This window comes from Sorex fumeus, unplaced genomic scaffold, assembly GCF_029834395.1.
Source record: "Sorex fumeus unplaced genomic scaffold, SorFum_2.1 ptg000098l, whole genome shotgun sequence".
Taxonomy (NCBI): domain Eukaryota; kingdom Metazoa; phylum Chordata; class Mammalia; order Eulipotyphla; family Soricidae; genus Sorex; species Sorex fumeus.
The window spans coordinates 17,254,692-17,269,136 of NW_026606155.1; the positions used below are offsets into that span (position 1 = coordinate 17,254,692).

The 14,445-nt window shown below is 41.4% G+C and overlaps 1 protein-coding gene across 19 annotated transcripts in view; it reads right to left on the reverse strand.

The window, feature by feature from the left end:
- The window catches only part of NRXN3 (neurexin 3), a 1,716,647-nt gene that overhangs the window by 902,589 nt on the left and 799,613 nt on the right, over positions 1–14,445 (reverse strand). For 11 of the 19 annotated variants that reach the window (XM_056134049.1, XM_056134032.1, XM_056134029.1 and 8 more), the window contains one exon: positions 13,947–14,120. In XM_056134049.1, coding sequence (XP_055990024.1) covers positions 13,947–14,120 — 174 coding nt within the window. Of the gene's footprint in view, positions 1–8,216; positions 8,244–13,946; positions 14,121–14,445 lie in introns of all 19 variants that reach the window. The other 8 variants (XM_056134028.1, XM_056134030.1, XM_056134039.1 and 5 more) reach the window with 1 other exon arrangement.

Below are 14,445 nucleotides of genomic sequence, written 5' to 3' on the forward strand. Positions count from 1 at the left end.
GGACCAATTGAATATATTCTATAAACTTAATTTTATCTAAAAATCATCTTCCAACAACTTAATACGCCAGACATTCTATGACAACAAATAGCTTTTCAGTTACATATTCAGAAAATTTATTTCTAATAAGAGCTTAATTCTTAAAACTCAAGGCTTTGGGGAACCTCTATTATAAGGAACCTCTTGGCGGGGGGGAAACTCTATTATAATTTTGCATTTGTTATGCAATCAGATCAGAAAAAAGGTCACAAATCCTTTTGAGGAAAGATGGTGTCACTTCTCTGAAAAGTCAGGTGAGAAACCAGAAGCAAAATAAGCAGGAAGTGATTAAGTAAACTTGTTGGGGTCTCAGTAGCCGGCCTGAAACTTTGACTAAATTCCCTGCCCCTGAAAGAAAGAGCTGGCCCTGTTCACAGGGACCCAGGGGCTTGCTCCAGCACTCCACACATGCAGGCACTCTGGTTGAGGATGAGGGATGTAATAGTTACTATCTGTCTGAACTAATACACCCAGCCTTGAGAGCAGGGGATTTAAACCATTAACTAACAGCCATATTGACCCTGACAAGGTAAACGTGATACACATGGATTGCCCCTGAAATGTGTGTATAAAAACCCCTGTGTGGTGGAGGATGGGCACTGGTGGAGGGGTGGGTACTTGATCATTGTATAACTGAAACCCAAACACAAAAATTTGTAAGTCTAGAATTATACCTCATGGTGTTTCACTAATAAAAAAATAAAAAAAAAAACCCTGTGTGAGAGCTAATAAATGGATTGCTGCTTGACCTTCAGCTTTCCCCCTTCCACGTGGTTCTTTCTTGGTGGCGGTGGGAGTCCACTGTGCGGGGAGGGCCAGGGAAGCTTCTGCTTCTCTCCTTCCCACTCCCTCTCCTATAGGGAGTAAGTCCAGCAACCAGGGGGATCATACTCCAGAGTTCCAGGGTTGACTGGCCAGGACCCTGGCATAAACTTGTCAATGTTTGTATTTCAGTTTTGTAATTCCCAGCTCTGTTTCTAGTTCACTGGAAAAACATCACATTGTGTCTTTTTTTCTTTTTTTTTCAGATGATAACTCTGTTAGATAGGGTGGTTGCCTTGCATACAGCTAACCCAGGTTTGATCTTGGAGAACCCGACAGGCTACCAAGTATATCCTGCCCGCAAGGCAGTCTGGCAAGCTCCCCATGGCGTATTCGATATGCCAAAACCCAGTAACAATGATGGGTCTCATCCCCCTGACCCTGAAGGAGCCTCCAATATGGCACTTGCTAAAACCTCAGGGCTAGGATGAATGGAGACGTTACTGGTGCCTGCTCAAGGAAATTGATGAACAATGGGGTGAAGTGACAGTGATACAGTGGTAACTCTGTAATCTATTTCCCAACATTCTGCTTGAATTTGGGATTACTGTTTTATGAACTATCCAGGATAACCATTTCAAGTTTGTTCCTGCTAAAATCCACCATTACGGAACATGGAAACAGACTTAGCCAACTCTTCTGTTTTATCTAGGAAATCAAAAACTGACATGGTGTCTTATATTTCTGGCAGATCCTTGAGATAGAAGTGCTGTCTGAAGCATAGTCATTTATAATAGAATATACATCCTCTCTAACATCACCCAAGGAGAATTAACTAAGCCTATGCCACAAACAACCCAATTTATAATTGTTTTCATATTGTCAAACTCACACCTCGTAGAGCTGGCCCAATTACGTGGTATAAGTGAGAAGGAGATCTGGGGATGAATTCTCTTGATCTGACTGCCCGTGCCTATTAGTCCTAAAGAGTTAAGATTGGAAGCCCAGCTGTTGTTAGCCAGAGGGGCAGTTGAGCACTATTCCTCTGTAATTACAGAGCATGAGTTTCTAGCCAATGCTTAGAATCTATATGGGAAATAAATATGAAGCATCATCATAGCAGAGCTCAGAGCCAACCAAAGGTTTTTCCGTTTCCCCATCAAAACACAACACCAAGGACAGGTGCCTTGAATGAGCAGCCAAGGGACTGTCTAAAGAGCTCTTACCTGCCACCTTGAGTTTCAACTGCCAGGGTCTGGTAAATGTATAAACTTTTATGCTTTTGTGTTTTTTAATTTATTTTTCTCATAAAAAGATTGATAATTGGGTAGGAAGGAGAGAAAAATACTGAAAAGGTAAGATGAGTACACATAGATAAATGATTTGTATATGTAAATATCTAAGTGGAGATATAATGAAAAAAAAAAACCTTACCAGCTTCCTATAAAATCTATATCTCCTGATAAGATAAGGAATGAAAATGTCAAAACTTTGGGGTTCTAGTAGCTTTTCTGAAGTTATTTACTTCAGAAAATCACATTTACATAGGATTTGACATTTTTTAATTGGTAGAAGCCCAATTTGCTTCTACTTAATAAGCAACTCAACTTAGTAAGAAAGCAATGGTCCTGAAATGGGTTGTCTTTCTTCACCAGAACTGACTTTGAGCAGTGAATGCTCTGGTTCCCATTTTAAAGAGTAATAAAGCCAGAGATCAGAGGCCTGAAGGCTTTCATACCATTGTCAAGGAGATCCATGAACAGATGTTTCCAGTGCAGGAAGATAACGCACCTTGCTAATGCTCAGAAGGCATTAAAGTTGCTCTTCAAAAGCATACTCAGGTACTGAAGTATAAAAGTAAAATAAAGGCCCTCCCATTGTTCGTCGATTTGCTCGAGTGGGCCCAGTAACGTCTCCATTGGAGACTTTGTTGTTACTGTGTTTGGCATATCGAATACGTCACGGGGAGCTTGCCAGGCTCTGCCGTGCGGGCGAGATACTCTCGGTAGCTTGCCGGGCTCTCCGAGAGGGGCGGAGGAATCGAACTCGGGTTGGCCATGTTGGCTGCGTGCAAGGCAAACGCCCTACCGCTGTGCTATGGATGTGCTATGTTCAAATGAAGGCTCAAAATCATGACTTGGTTGAAGTAATGAGTGAAAAATCCTAGTAATACCCGGGTCCCTGAGCAACACTTGGGGTCTCTGGTTATTAAAAGACACAAGTTGTGGCATCTCATCCTCAGTCTCTGAACTGAACTGCTGCTCTGGTTGGTTGAGAATCCTTGGGAGATGCCTCTGGGTTTCCTGAGTACCGACTGGGAAACTTTGCTGTTCCCGTCCCCAGTAATATAAAATCCAACACGTATGATTTTTAGAATTACTCTCTGTAATCATTTCAGCCTTTTCTTCCAACAGTGCATATAAAGCAAGTTATGATGGGACCAAGTTGAACCCAAGATGCCCTCATGACATCTTTAATAGGCCTGTAATGGGTTTTGTTCTGGTAAATATTTAACAATCATAACTCCCAGGAAGGAAGTGAGGGGGTGGATAACAACTTGATCTGTAACATTTGTAAATTTTCCTACTGTAATTTACTCCTACCACAATCCCATTTCAAACTGATACACGTAAAATGATGCCAACCAATTTGCAAAGTTCCAATCTTCGCGTCAACTCTAGCATCACTCTGCTTTTATGGTAAATGGAATGAAATTTTATGAGTAAACCTGAATACCCACTTGACACTTCCATGACTAAGGAGAGGTAGAAGAATATACTCCCAGGTGAGAGCACAGGGGATTTGTGAAACCTAGAGGATATCTGGCATCCTTCAGCATACATTCTCAATCTACTTATTTTCTGGGGATGCTGGATCATAAAAGTCAAACAATTAGATAATGCCTTCTATTTAAAGTCATAAACAAGTCCTCAAAAGTCAATGCCAATTCAGAAAATATAACTGAGGTTTCATTTTCTTTCTTTTTTCTTTTCTTTTTCAACATTAATGTAATCCCTGTTGAGATTGAGGTAGAGGATGTTTTTATAAAGAGAGAAGGAGTGCAGAGAGGCAGTACAGAAGGCAGGGCGTTTACTTTGCATATGGCCAAACCTGTGTTCAGACCTGCCACCCAACTTAGTCCCTTAAGCAATGCCAGGAGTGATCTCTGAGCACAGAGTCAGGAAAAAGCTTTAAGCACCTCAGGGTGTAACCCAAAACTCAAAAACCAAAAACAGGGCTGTGGAAGGGGGTGGAGAGAGTGAGGAGCAAAAGCCAGACTTCACAAAAAGACAGGTAATTTAGAATAATTTGCTTTAATAAAATCATACAAATAACATCTAAAACTTAATATAATAGCATTGATATGAACATCATCTATCATAAAATCCTCTTTGAGCTCACTCAGATACTCAGTGGCCCTTTGTATAATATTTCAGTTCGGGAGTATTTCTGCCTTTTCCTTCTACACCAGAGAGAAAAGTTTACAGTCTGTTAAATCCAGTCTTGTCTCTTACTAGAATTCTGAACTTAGACCAGCTACTAAAACTCTCTGAGCTTCAATTTCCTCATCTACATAATGGAGATTATGTTACTACCTCATGTTCTGTGAGGATGAAATGAGATAACATGTGACAAATCCACAAAGTCATCTAAGAAATGTGGATAAATCTATCTTCTATGTAAGGTTACAGTCATAAAGTTGGTGAACAGACCAAGTGCCTAGCCTGCGACTACACTAGCGGAGCCCTCAGTGAAGGAAACTACCAATTCAAGAAAGGAAAGGAAAATCAAACCCTCCCCACCCACTGTCCTCAGACTTGTAGTTGGTTTGGAGTTCAAACCAACAAAGCACTGCAAGAAGTATGTCAGAATTCGGTGAGTCCCTTATAAAAACAAAACTAAGATGCTATTGAAGGGAGGAGGAAATTCTATTTCATTCCTTGCTTCTATTATCATTCCCCACGAAACCCTGTCCTCCTTCTAGTGTCCTTGGGGCACCGGACAGGCTTCACACAGGAAATCTGTGCCACTGTCCCATTTTCATTTTGTGTAATCTACACAAACACATGATTTTCAGTCAGACTGACTCCCAGAGATCTCCTGACTGTCCACACTCTTCAGCATGTTCTCAATGCGAAGCTGCTGAAAATACACTAGCAACAGTCTGTCCAAACTCTGCCTGAAGAAGCATCCCCTGAGCACACAGCTGGCACCATTGCTGGCATGGTCCACAGCCCCCTCCACACTCAGGTCCTGTGACTGTGTTTTAGAACAGCACTTTTCACTCTTCCTATCATTACCTGAGCTCCTACTGACTAGTTCAAAATTAGAGACTGCAAGCCCAATACCCAAACTCAACATAAGCTGATTTATATAAGCTCCTGAACAGTTACAGTAGTATCATTTAGATCTCCAGCATGGCCAGGAGTGATCCCTGAACAGAGCTAAGAATAAGCCTTGAGAATGCCCTGCTACAGAAGCAAGGTGGGATGGGGGGTGGGAGGGATACTGGGATCAGTGGTGGTGGAAAATGGGCACTGGTGGAGGGATGAGTACTCGATCATTGTATAATTGAAACCCAAGCATAAAAATTTGTAAGTCTACAACTGTACCTAATGGTGTTTCACTAATAAAAATTTTTTTAAAAAGCCCTGAAAACCTCTGAATGTTCCCCCATTCTCCAAAGTAAACCCAACACAATCACTGGAGAAATTAAGAACATAAATAACCTCCCCCACTAACAACACAGTAACTCTTCACCCTTACATTTGAGTTACTGTTATGTTGTCCAGATTCATAACATTTCCTAGACCCTCTGTTGTTTTCTGCTGAATGCCACTTTCTCTAAAAATTCCAGACAACTCCATGTACTATTCTCCATTCATCATATAGTTTTGCTGCTCTTCATACTGAAAGGGCACTAGTATTGTATTTATCATTTTGTGCCCTCGGAAGCTGGCAAGAGTAACAGAAGATACTTGAATCCTAAAGGTCTTTGCCAGAGTTAACTGGAGCAGAGTATAAAGTGATGGTGGCCCTGCTGTGATGGTGTTCCTCCCGTTGATCGTCGATTTGCTCGAGCGGGCCCAGTAACGTCTCCATTGGAGACTTTGTTGTTACTGTGTCTGGCATATCGAATACTCTCGGTAGCTTCCCGGGCTCTCCGACAGGGGCGGAGGAATCGAACTCGGGTCAGCCATGTTGGCCGCTTGTAAGGCGAATGCCCTACCGCTGTGCTATCGCTCCAGAGTATAAAGTAGTAACAAAGAATAACACCTCTTTGCAGACTGTCATATCCCATTACCAGAGAAGGAAAGAGCCTGAGTCAAAGGAGAAACAACTTTTTAAAAATTTGCTTTGCGTCCACTCTGAGCTGTACTCAAGGCTTATTCCTGGTTCTACATTCCTTTATAATTCCTAGAAAGTTCAAGGGACCATAAGGTGTGCCGGGGATTGAACCAGGGTGTGCAAGGCAAGCACCTTACCCAATGTAAACTCTAGCATCAATAATTTAAAAGCCATAATGATTTTTAAATGGAGAAAATCAAAATACTACAAACTATTAATCACAAGATCTGTACTCCAAACTGAATTGTGTATATTTTGATTTTTAATTAATAATGCATAATTTATAACAGTGTCTGAGATAAATCAATCAGCTCTTTGAATGATCCCTACAATTTGCTTTCCTTGGGATGTGCACTGGTGGGGTGGTCATTTTTTTCTGTATGAAGCCCCATGTAAAAAGTTCTGTTCTAGGTTCTGGTTCTAGAACTTAAAATCCTAGAGTTCTTACTATGAAAGATGATAATGTCTAAGAGGAGATGTAATGTCTAGTTTTATGAATCTGGTTATAGAGTTTTGGCCACTTAGATTGTATACTAATATCAGACTTTGTCCTCTTTTACCTCCTCTTCATGGATAGAGATATAAGGAACAGAACTATTTTGACACCTGAACCATATATGAACACAGTCTTTAGTATTACTAAAATTGTCCAAAAATACTTTAAAATTGGTGGCTATTGCATTTAGCTTCCTCAGTACCAGCCTGATGGTGTTCTTTTTATTAAATTTTCTTATTTATTGGCATATATATCATTCTGCTCAGAGGGAATAAAACAAAAAGAGTTACAGTAAAATAGAGAGAGGTCTTATTAGAAAATTTTATTCCTTAGAAATAGAACTATTGTAATGGTTGCCTAAGTTAGCTATAGTAAGTGACATCAAATTATCTTTTAGGATAAAACTATACTTTAATAAAATATAGCATTGCTTTAATTATTTCTAAAATTTTGTTGATTATAAACTCAGAGGCTCAAATATCAACTCAAAGACATATATGTACACATATATATATACATATGTGTGTGTGTATATATGTGTGTGTGTGTGTGTGTGTGTCTTCATGTTTAGGGGCCACACTCAACAGTATTCAGGGATTATACCTGATTATGTGCTCAGATTTCACTCCTGGAAGGGCCTAGGGGACTAGTGCCAGGAATTGAACCGGGGTCAGTCATGTGCAAGTCAAGCACCCTACCCATTGGGCTATAAATTCAGCCCTCCAAAGATATTTTATATCTTGATTTTGACTTGCTAGTCTAAGCCAAAGAGTTAGTTGATCCAAGAGGATCAGTGGATCATTACTAACTTTAAAAGGTGCCTCTGTGAATGGTACGAGAAGCATTTTCTATAGTACTTGTTCACTGACATCTAACATGCAGGCATCCAAGGAGTTCAGGATGAATCTGCCAGCTCCTTCCTTTTATTCCCAAGGGAACTTTTCTCTTCAGTCATAAAATAGGGAATTTAAACACTCAGGAAAAACTCTAAATAGGAAACATGAATCTCTAGAACATTTTAATTATATTCATGTCTCCCAAATGCCTGAGCACAAATTCTTTTAAGTAGAGTAACCGAAAATGCATTCTTTTTAATAAGGCCCAAGCACTCAAATGTCCTGCTCTAAGATTGATGCTATGATCCAGAAAACCTAAAGAACTCAACTGGCCTTTCCTTCCCTGTCTTCCAAGCGCTGCTGTCTACCTAGAGTGAGTAAATTAAAGGAGACAACCCCTTCGAAGCATCTGTGTGAGATGTTAACCATCTCTCTAAATTATATGGGCACATATTTGGATAGTCACAGTAAAAGATGTTCTCCAGCCACTTCTCAGTTTAAACAAACAAAATGAGCCATGGTCCATCCCTACTCTTGCCGTGGGGACTGTTTTTTTGTCAAGTGACCTGAGTTTTCTGCCACCATTTTGGAAGAACACATGGTTCAGCCTCCTCCCCACAACTGCTGCTGTCCAAAAGGAGCGACAGTTTGAAGGTCTCTGCAGAAAAGATACCAAGGGTGACACAGGACATCTTTCAGTCCAAGGGGAGAATGTGAACAAGAACCTTCTCTACCTTGCAGGTCAGCTTTGGTCAACGCAACTTTGTTAGCAAAAGAACAGAAAAGGCGAAAACAATAACCAGAGGTTAGTAGAGGTCGAGTAAACCAGGGTAACATTACAAAAATGAAAGTACAGTCAGCATCACCAACATCACTCAGACAGACAATGGCAATGCTCCAGAGGGGCTTCAGACACAGCACAGACAAGAAGGCGCAGAACAGGGCGAGCAGGCCTCATCAGAGCCACATCACAGCGCAGCAACAGGGAACACTGGACTGGACAAAGCACAAGCGATGGTGACAAGAGCCTCCCCACGCCCACACAGCCAACCCCAAGGCAGATGGTTCAGACAAATGATTTTCCATCTGTCAGGAAAAATATCCCCAAATCAGAGGCAGGTGTGACCAGACTGAAAGACACATTTAGAGTCAGACAAAGCCCACAGAGCTACTTTAGAAAGCGTAGGTGCTAGGCATGGAAGGTTTGCTAGGGAGTACTTCTTGTAACTTCCTAAAAATGCCACCAAGGAACTTGGCACTAACACTGGGCGTTGATTAGCATCAAGGTGGTTTTGGGAAAAAAATCAAAGAGGTCAATTTATTTTACAAGAAAATAGTCAGGCAGGAAGGGCTATTGACAGCATGGCATCACACCATACCCTATTATTTAGTCATGCCTGCCTGCGTGTTTATTGCAGATGTATTATAACTGCAGTAGTAGAATTGCATATCTTGCCAGTCCATGCCTTGGTCTCTGCAGCAAAGCTACCCTCAAGAGAGAGAGAGAGAGAGAGAGAGAGAGAGAGAGAGAGAGAGAAAGAGAGAGAGAGAGAGAGAGAGAGAGATGCCAACCAATTCTTGAATCACACTTTATTTAAAAAATTCCTAGCTCTTAAAGAGAGACTGCCATCCAAAGTGATGTGTTGGCAAGGTCATATAAAAATTGCATGTAATTTCTAAATTACGCTCTTTGCATCTATTAGAGACATAAAATTCAAACCTGATTCAAGATTTTTAAAAATTTCTTCTATAAACAATTGAAAGAAAGAGTAATGGGTCAATATCTTTTTAAAAGAAGCTTTGGATTCTTTTAGGTAATATTTAACAGGGAAGCCATATGCTACAACTTAGAGAAGCTAAGTGTCATCTGTGACTTTCACAGGGACAATATGATCCATCTTGACCTCTGTCTTCCAGAAATGTAGAGATAAAACACATTTGCCGTGGTGAAGAGATCCTGGTATCAGTAATAAGGGTTTACTCTTCTGTACAAAGAAATGATCAAGAAATGTGATCTATTTCCACTAATTCCCTTGTAACCTAATATTCAAAGGCCTTCTGATAATCCCTTCTAACGTGGACTTTGGAAATTCAAAATAAGAGTGACACCTTCTGTAATCTTCCTAAGGTTGTTTGCTTTAAATTTCCCTTCCCATCATTTTCCACAGTACTCTAAAAATCTTCTGGGATCTTTTACAAGGGCTTATTCACAATGGTGGAAACTTCCAATGACAGTAATTTATATCTTAGTCCACTTTTTGGACTATTTTTTCTGGTTACTTACACTAATTATCCAAGTCATATGTGTACAATAAACAAGAAACTTCTTTCCTGGGCACTCATCTTCCACTTCCTCCCACCCAATAGGGCATCTTAGTGCTCCTGGAGAACCATCATCATTATCTCCATGGCAATAGAGTGCAGGGCTATTAGGCCCATGGGACTTGTCATAGATACAGATGGTGGAGCCATCAAGTCCCAATATCCGGCTCTGCACAATCACCCATACTCAGAGTGAGGACGGAACCCTCCATAATGCATGTGGTGAGTCATGCCAAACTACACATAGTGCTGTAGGTCGGGGAGTATTTTGCCCAATTGGATGGGTAATTTTCTTGTGCTAATGCTCTCACTGGTCCTCTTAAAGTTCTCTTAAGTGGGGTCTATTGCAATCTTTCTGTTATATGTTTAATCTACTTTTATAAAAAGTTAGTTTACATTTCCTTTTAATCCAGCATCACAACTGTATTTCTTTATACCCTGATTTTTATTTTTGACTAAAGCATCCTTTTATATAATAACACACACATGATTGATGAGCATTTTAAGTGTGCTTATTTTGAAATGAGATGAGTGCTGAAAGAAGGCTAAACATGGTAAAAGAAATGTAAAGTGTCGATACAAATTGTAATTTGTTGCATGCTAAAATGATAATATTTTGCCTAAATATTATAAATAAAAAACATTATTTTAAATTAACTTTGTTACTTTATGCCAGTTTTTTTGGGGGGAGAGAGGGTCACTTTAATGAAAGTCACAGAAGTTCATAGTTGGGAAGAAGTTCACATTACTGAATGTCACTGTCACTGGTTTTTATGGGGGTAGAAGTAGAAGACTTTTTTTTCTTTTTCTTTTTTTTGCTTTTATTTTTATTTATTTATTTATTTTTGTGCTTTTTTTTGGGTCACACCCGGCAATGCACAGGAGTTACTCCTGGCTCTGCACTCAGGAATTACTCCTGGCCGTGTTCAGGGGACCATATGGGATGCTGGGGATTGAACCCGGGTCTGCTGCGTACAAGGTAAATGCCCTACCCGCTGTGCTATTGCTCCAGTCCCAGGATTTTTTTTTTAACTTTTTAAAATTTTTGCTTGGGGACAGGCTAGTTGGGATCAGAGTCAAGAGGAGAAAGATCACTTTGACTGAGAGCTGGGGGCCTGGGGGCTACTGGGGAGCTGGGACAGGGGGCTGGGGCCCATCAAGGTTGCATATAGTCAGGGAACTGGGGGCATTTGGGAGGCCGGGGGTCATCAGGGGCTAGGAGCTGTCAAGGGGTTGGGGGTAGCAGGAGGGCTAGGGACAGTTGGGAGTTTGGAAACCACTGAAGGTACAAAGCCCAAGGGTACAAAGGCAGGCAGGCCTGGAGTGAAGCAGAAGGTTGCCGCGGTCATCCGACTCACTGAGCTCTGGCAGGTTCCACAGGCAGCTGCATCCATGGAGCATCTAACACAGGTGGGGGCGTCCGCAGTGGCCTCTCAAAGGGACCTCGTGGTCCCCAGACCAGGAACTGAGCAGGAGGAGCAGACAGATGGACCCCATGTTGACAGGTAGGATGGGAGACTGGTTGCTGCCTCTTGGGCCCCAGGAGTCGGTGCAGGGCTTCACCGAAGGGACAGGACAGCGGCTGGCTGCGGGGCCGCTGGTTGGTGTGGTGGATGGTCCAGTACATCTCTTGCAGGTTCTCCAACATACTCAGACACTGCTTCCGGCTCTCCAGGATACCCTTAGTTTTGAGCTCTGTGCCATCGCTTTGGCGGTTCTGATATTCTTCTTCCCATGCAGGTTGCCCAGGAGTTCCCACTCAAGAATGAAGAGCCTGATTTCATCCCCGCTCTAGGGCTGAGCCTGCTGGCTTAAAGGCTTCGGGGCAGCGGCTGCTTCCTCCCGATCTTCCTGTGATTTTTCAGCAATTTCACTCTTCATCGCCATCAGTGTTTCAGTGACCTCAGCCACCATAGAGCTTGGGAAGGTGGCACAGACCCAGGCCACCCTCCTGCCTGCTGGGGTTCCATTGAGGGTTCTTGAGGGTGAAGAAAGCTCGTCCTCTCTGCTCCTTGACTTCTCTATACCAGTTTTAAATGTCCTTTTAAATTAAAAATTACATAGCACAGCAGGTAGGGCGTTCGCCTTACAAGCGGCCAACAGGGCCAACCCGAGTTCGATTCCTCTGCCCCTCTCGGAGAGCCCGGCAAGCTACCGAGTATTCGATATGCCAGACACAGTAACAACAAAGTCTCCAATGGAGATGTTACTGGGCCCGCTCGAGCAAATCAACGATCAACGGGAGGGCCTTTACCTTTACCTTTACCTTTACATGAGATCCACCTTCTATTTTAATTGACTGTGGAATTCAATAGCTCTATCCTGAAATTTTTAAATCTAAAGAACTGATGTCTGGATATAAATATTTAATAAGTGTTGTGTGATTCATAAACATTTTTAAGTACAATTATATTTTATTTATCTTTAAATGATAACTAAGATTTCTATCTTTCCAGAATCTTCTAGGTTAAGAGGTTCAGGTTAATTCTAAACTTAGAGGTTCAATTTTTCCCCAATGGTGTATCTACCTCAGAATTTTCATTAACACTGGAAAGAATTTAGAGTCAGCCTGGGAGATAAAGTGTCTGCAGTCTAATAGAATTGCATATTTCCAGGAGTAAAAGGAAAAGTGGTTACTTTAAGTTCTTGGTGATTCCTAACTTTGTGTCTTCCTGTAAAAACACACTGTGTTTGGCCAATAGGGTTTAAGAAATATTTTTGGTCAAAGGAAGCTATAGTTTTTTATGGGGACCATCAATCAACCATATTACATAGTGCCATATGGGAAACTGACTCTTAGACACAGGAAAATGACTTCCATACTACACATCAGCCAATGAAGCAGATGGGAAGTTTCCTGAAAATGTGCTTTAGAGGTGGAGAGTGAACTCAGATGAAAGCTGTGGAAAAACGGGATGATCAATGAAGTGGAATGTTCAGGAAATGAATGAACAGGTCTGGTGTGGTAGATTCATGTGAAATACAAGAAAACACAATGCAGCACACAAAGAACCATGAGGCTCAACCAGAAGGAAAAATGCATCGACCCTAACCACTGGAGGGATACCCTGTTAGCCTTGCAAGGTAGTTTAGAATTCCCTTTGCCACTCACCCTGGATCCCTAGGAAAATCTGAAAGTGTTCACTGCTGCCCTCTGCTGGTTGACTTTTTAATTATAAAGAACATGGTGATTCAATTTTTTTTAAAAAAGAACAGATTTTAGTCATGGAAAATTCAGTTAATCTTAAGAACAGTGTGGGTCATCTACAGAAAGAGGCTGAGCATCCTTTAGTGTGCTGTGTGAGTTGGCATGCGATGTTATTATATATATCATAGGAGATAATATTTATAAAATATCCCTAGCATTTAGTGAGTACATACTATGCATGTAAATGATTTTATATATGTAAACATATGTGTATATGTGCATAAATATACATTATATGCCTCTGATTTATGTATATTACTTTTCAAGGAAGCTTTTATTGGAAAATATTTGGTAGGATGATATATTTCAGCAAGAATAGGTAATTTGCTATTGAGATATAACTTGGACCTAAATGTCGGCATTTCTACAATCAAACTCCATGCTATTGCACTGCACTCTACAAAGCAACAACCCGATGCTACGGGACAGCCACCAAGTACTGAGCAATTTCGTTACTCTTCCCTCATCATAGCATTGGGCATCCTATTCCTACCCTGCTGGGTTTGCTTTAAATAACTCAATAGATGTTAGTGACCAAGGACCATTTTACTAGAAGCGACATTCAAAGGTCTCTGATTTGTACTTCCCCATGGATTAGCACACAAGTACAAGTTCCTGATGCCCTTTCAGCCATGCTGGAAGCAAAGGCACAAGTCAGGGGAAGCCTGATGTCAATGCCAGGAAAGGTCCTCTATTGACAAGTATGTGACACTAAGAAGACATCTGCCACCATACATTCCTGGAGCCTTCGGCATATGTCTTGACATACTCAGCCTGTGACAAGAGAACACTGATGGTGATGCAGTGTCCAATGAAATGGCAAATGGGAATGAGAGAGGTAAATTGGTAAGATGAGGAAGGAGGCACTGGCAGAGGCAGCGAAAGGCTTGGTGCTTGCAACAGGCTTTAGCTTAAAAACCAAAACAAGAGATACCTTCACAGCCACGTTCGATCTGTCCACTGCGGTGGAGAGCATCATTGATGAGGTCCGGCAGGCGCCCATTCAAGTCCACTGACGCCAGACAGCCCTGAAAGCCATCCCGGGAGGCCACAAGTTTGGGGAGGTTGCTGTACATCCCTTGGGCCAGACCTGCCATGTAGAGGTCACCTGGAAAAGAAAGGAAAAAAAAAACACATGAACAGTGCATGGGTAAGAGATATGAAAACATCTAAAGCAGATGACCTTGAGATTAGTGTTTATTAGATCATAACCAGGTATTTCCATTGAAAACAAATGTTGGGAAAAAAAAGAGAGCATTGCAAGTAAACATTCCTTTCTTTTTTTTTTTTTTACCATTTCCTTCTAATTTTTTTTATTGAGTCACAGAAGATACACAATTACAAGGTTGGTCACAATTGGATTTCAGTTATATAATGTTCCAACAACTGATCCTTCAACAGTCTACATTTCCCACCAATATCCCCAGTTTCCC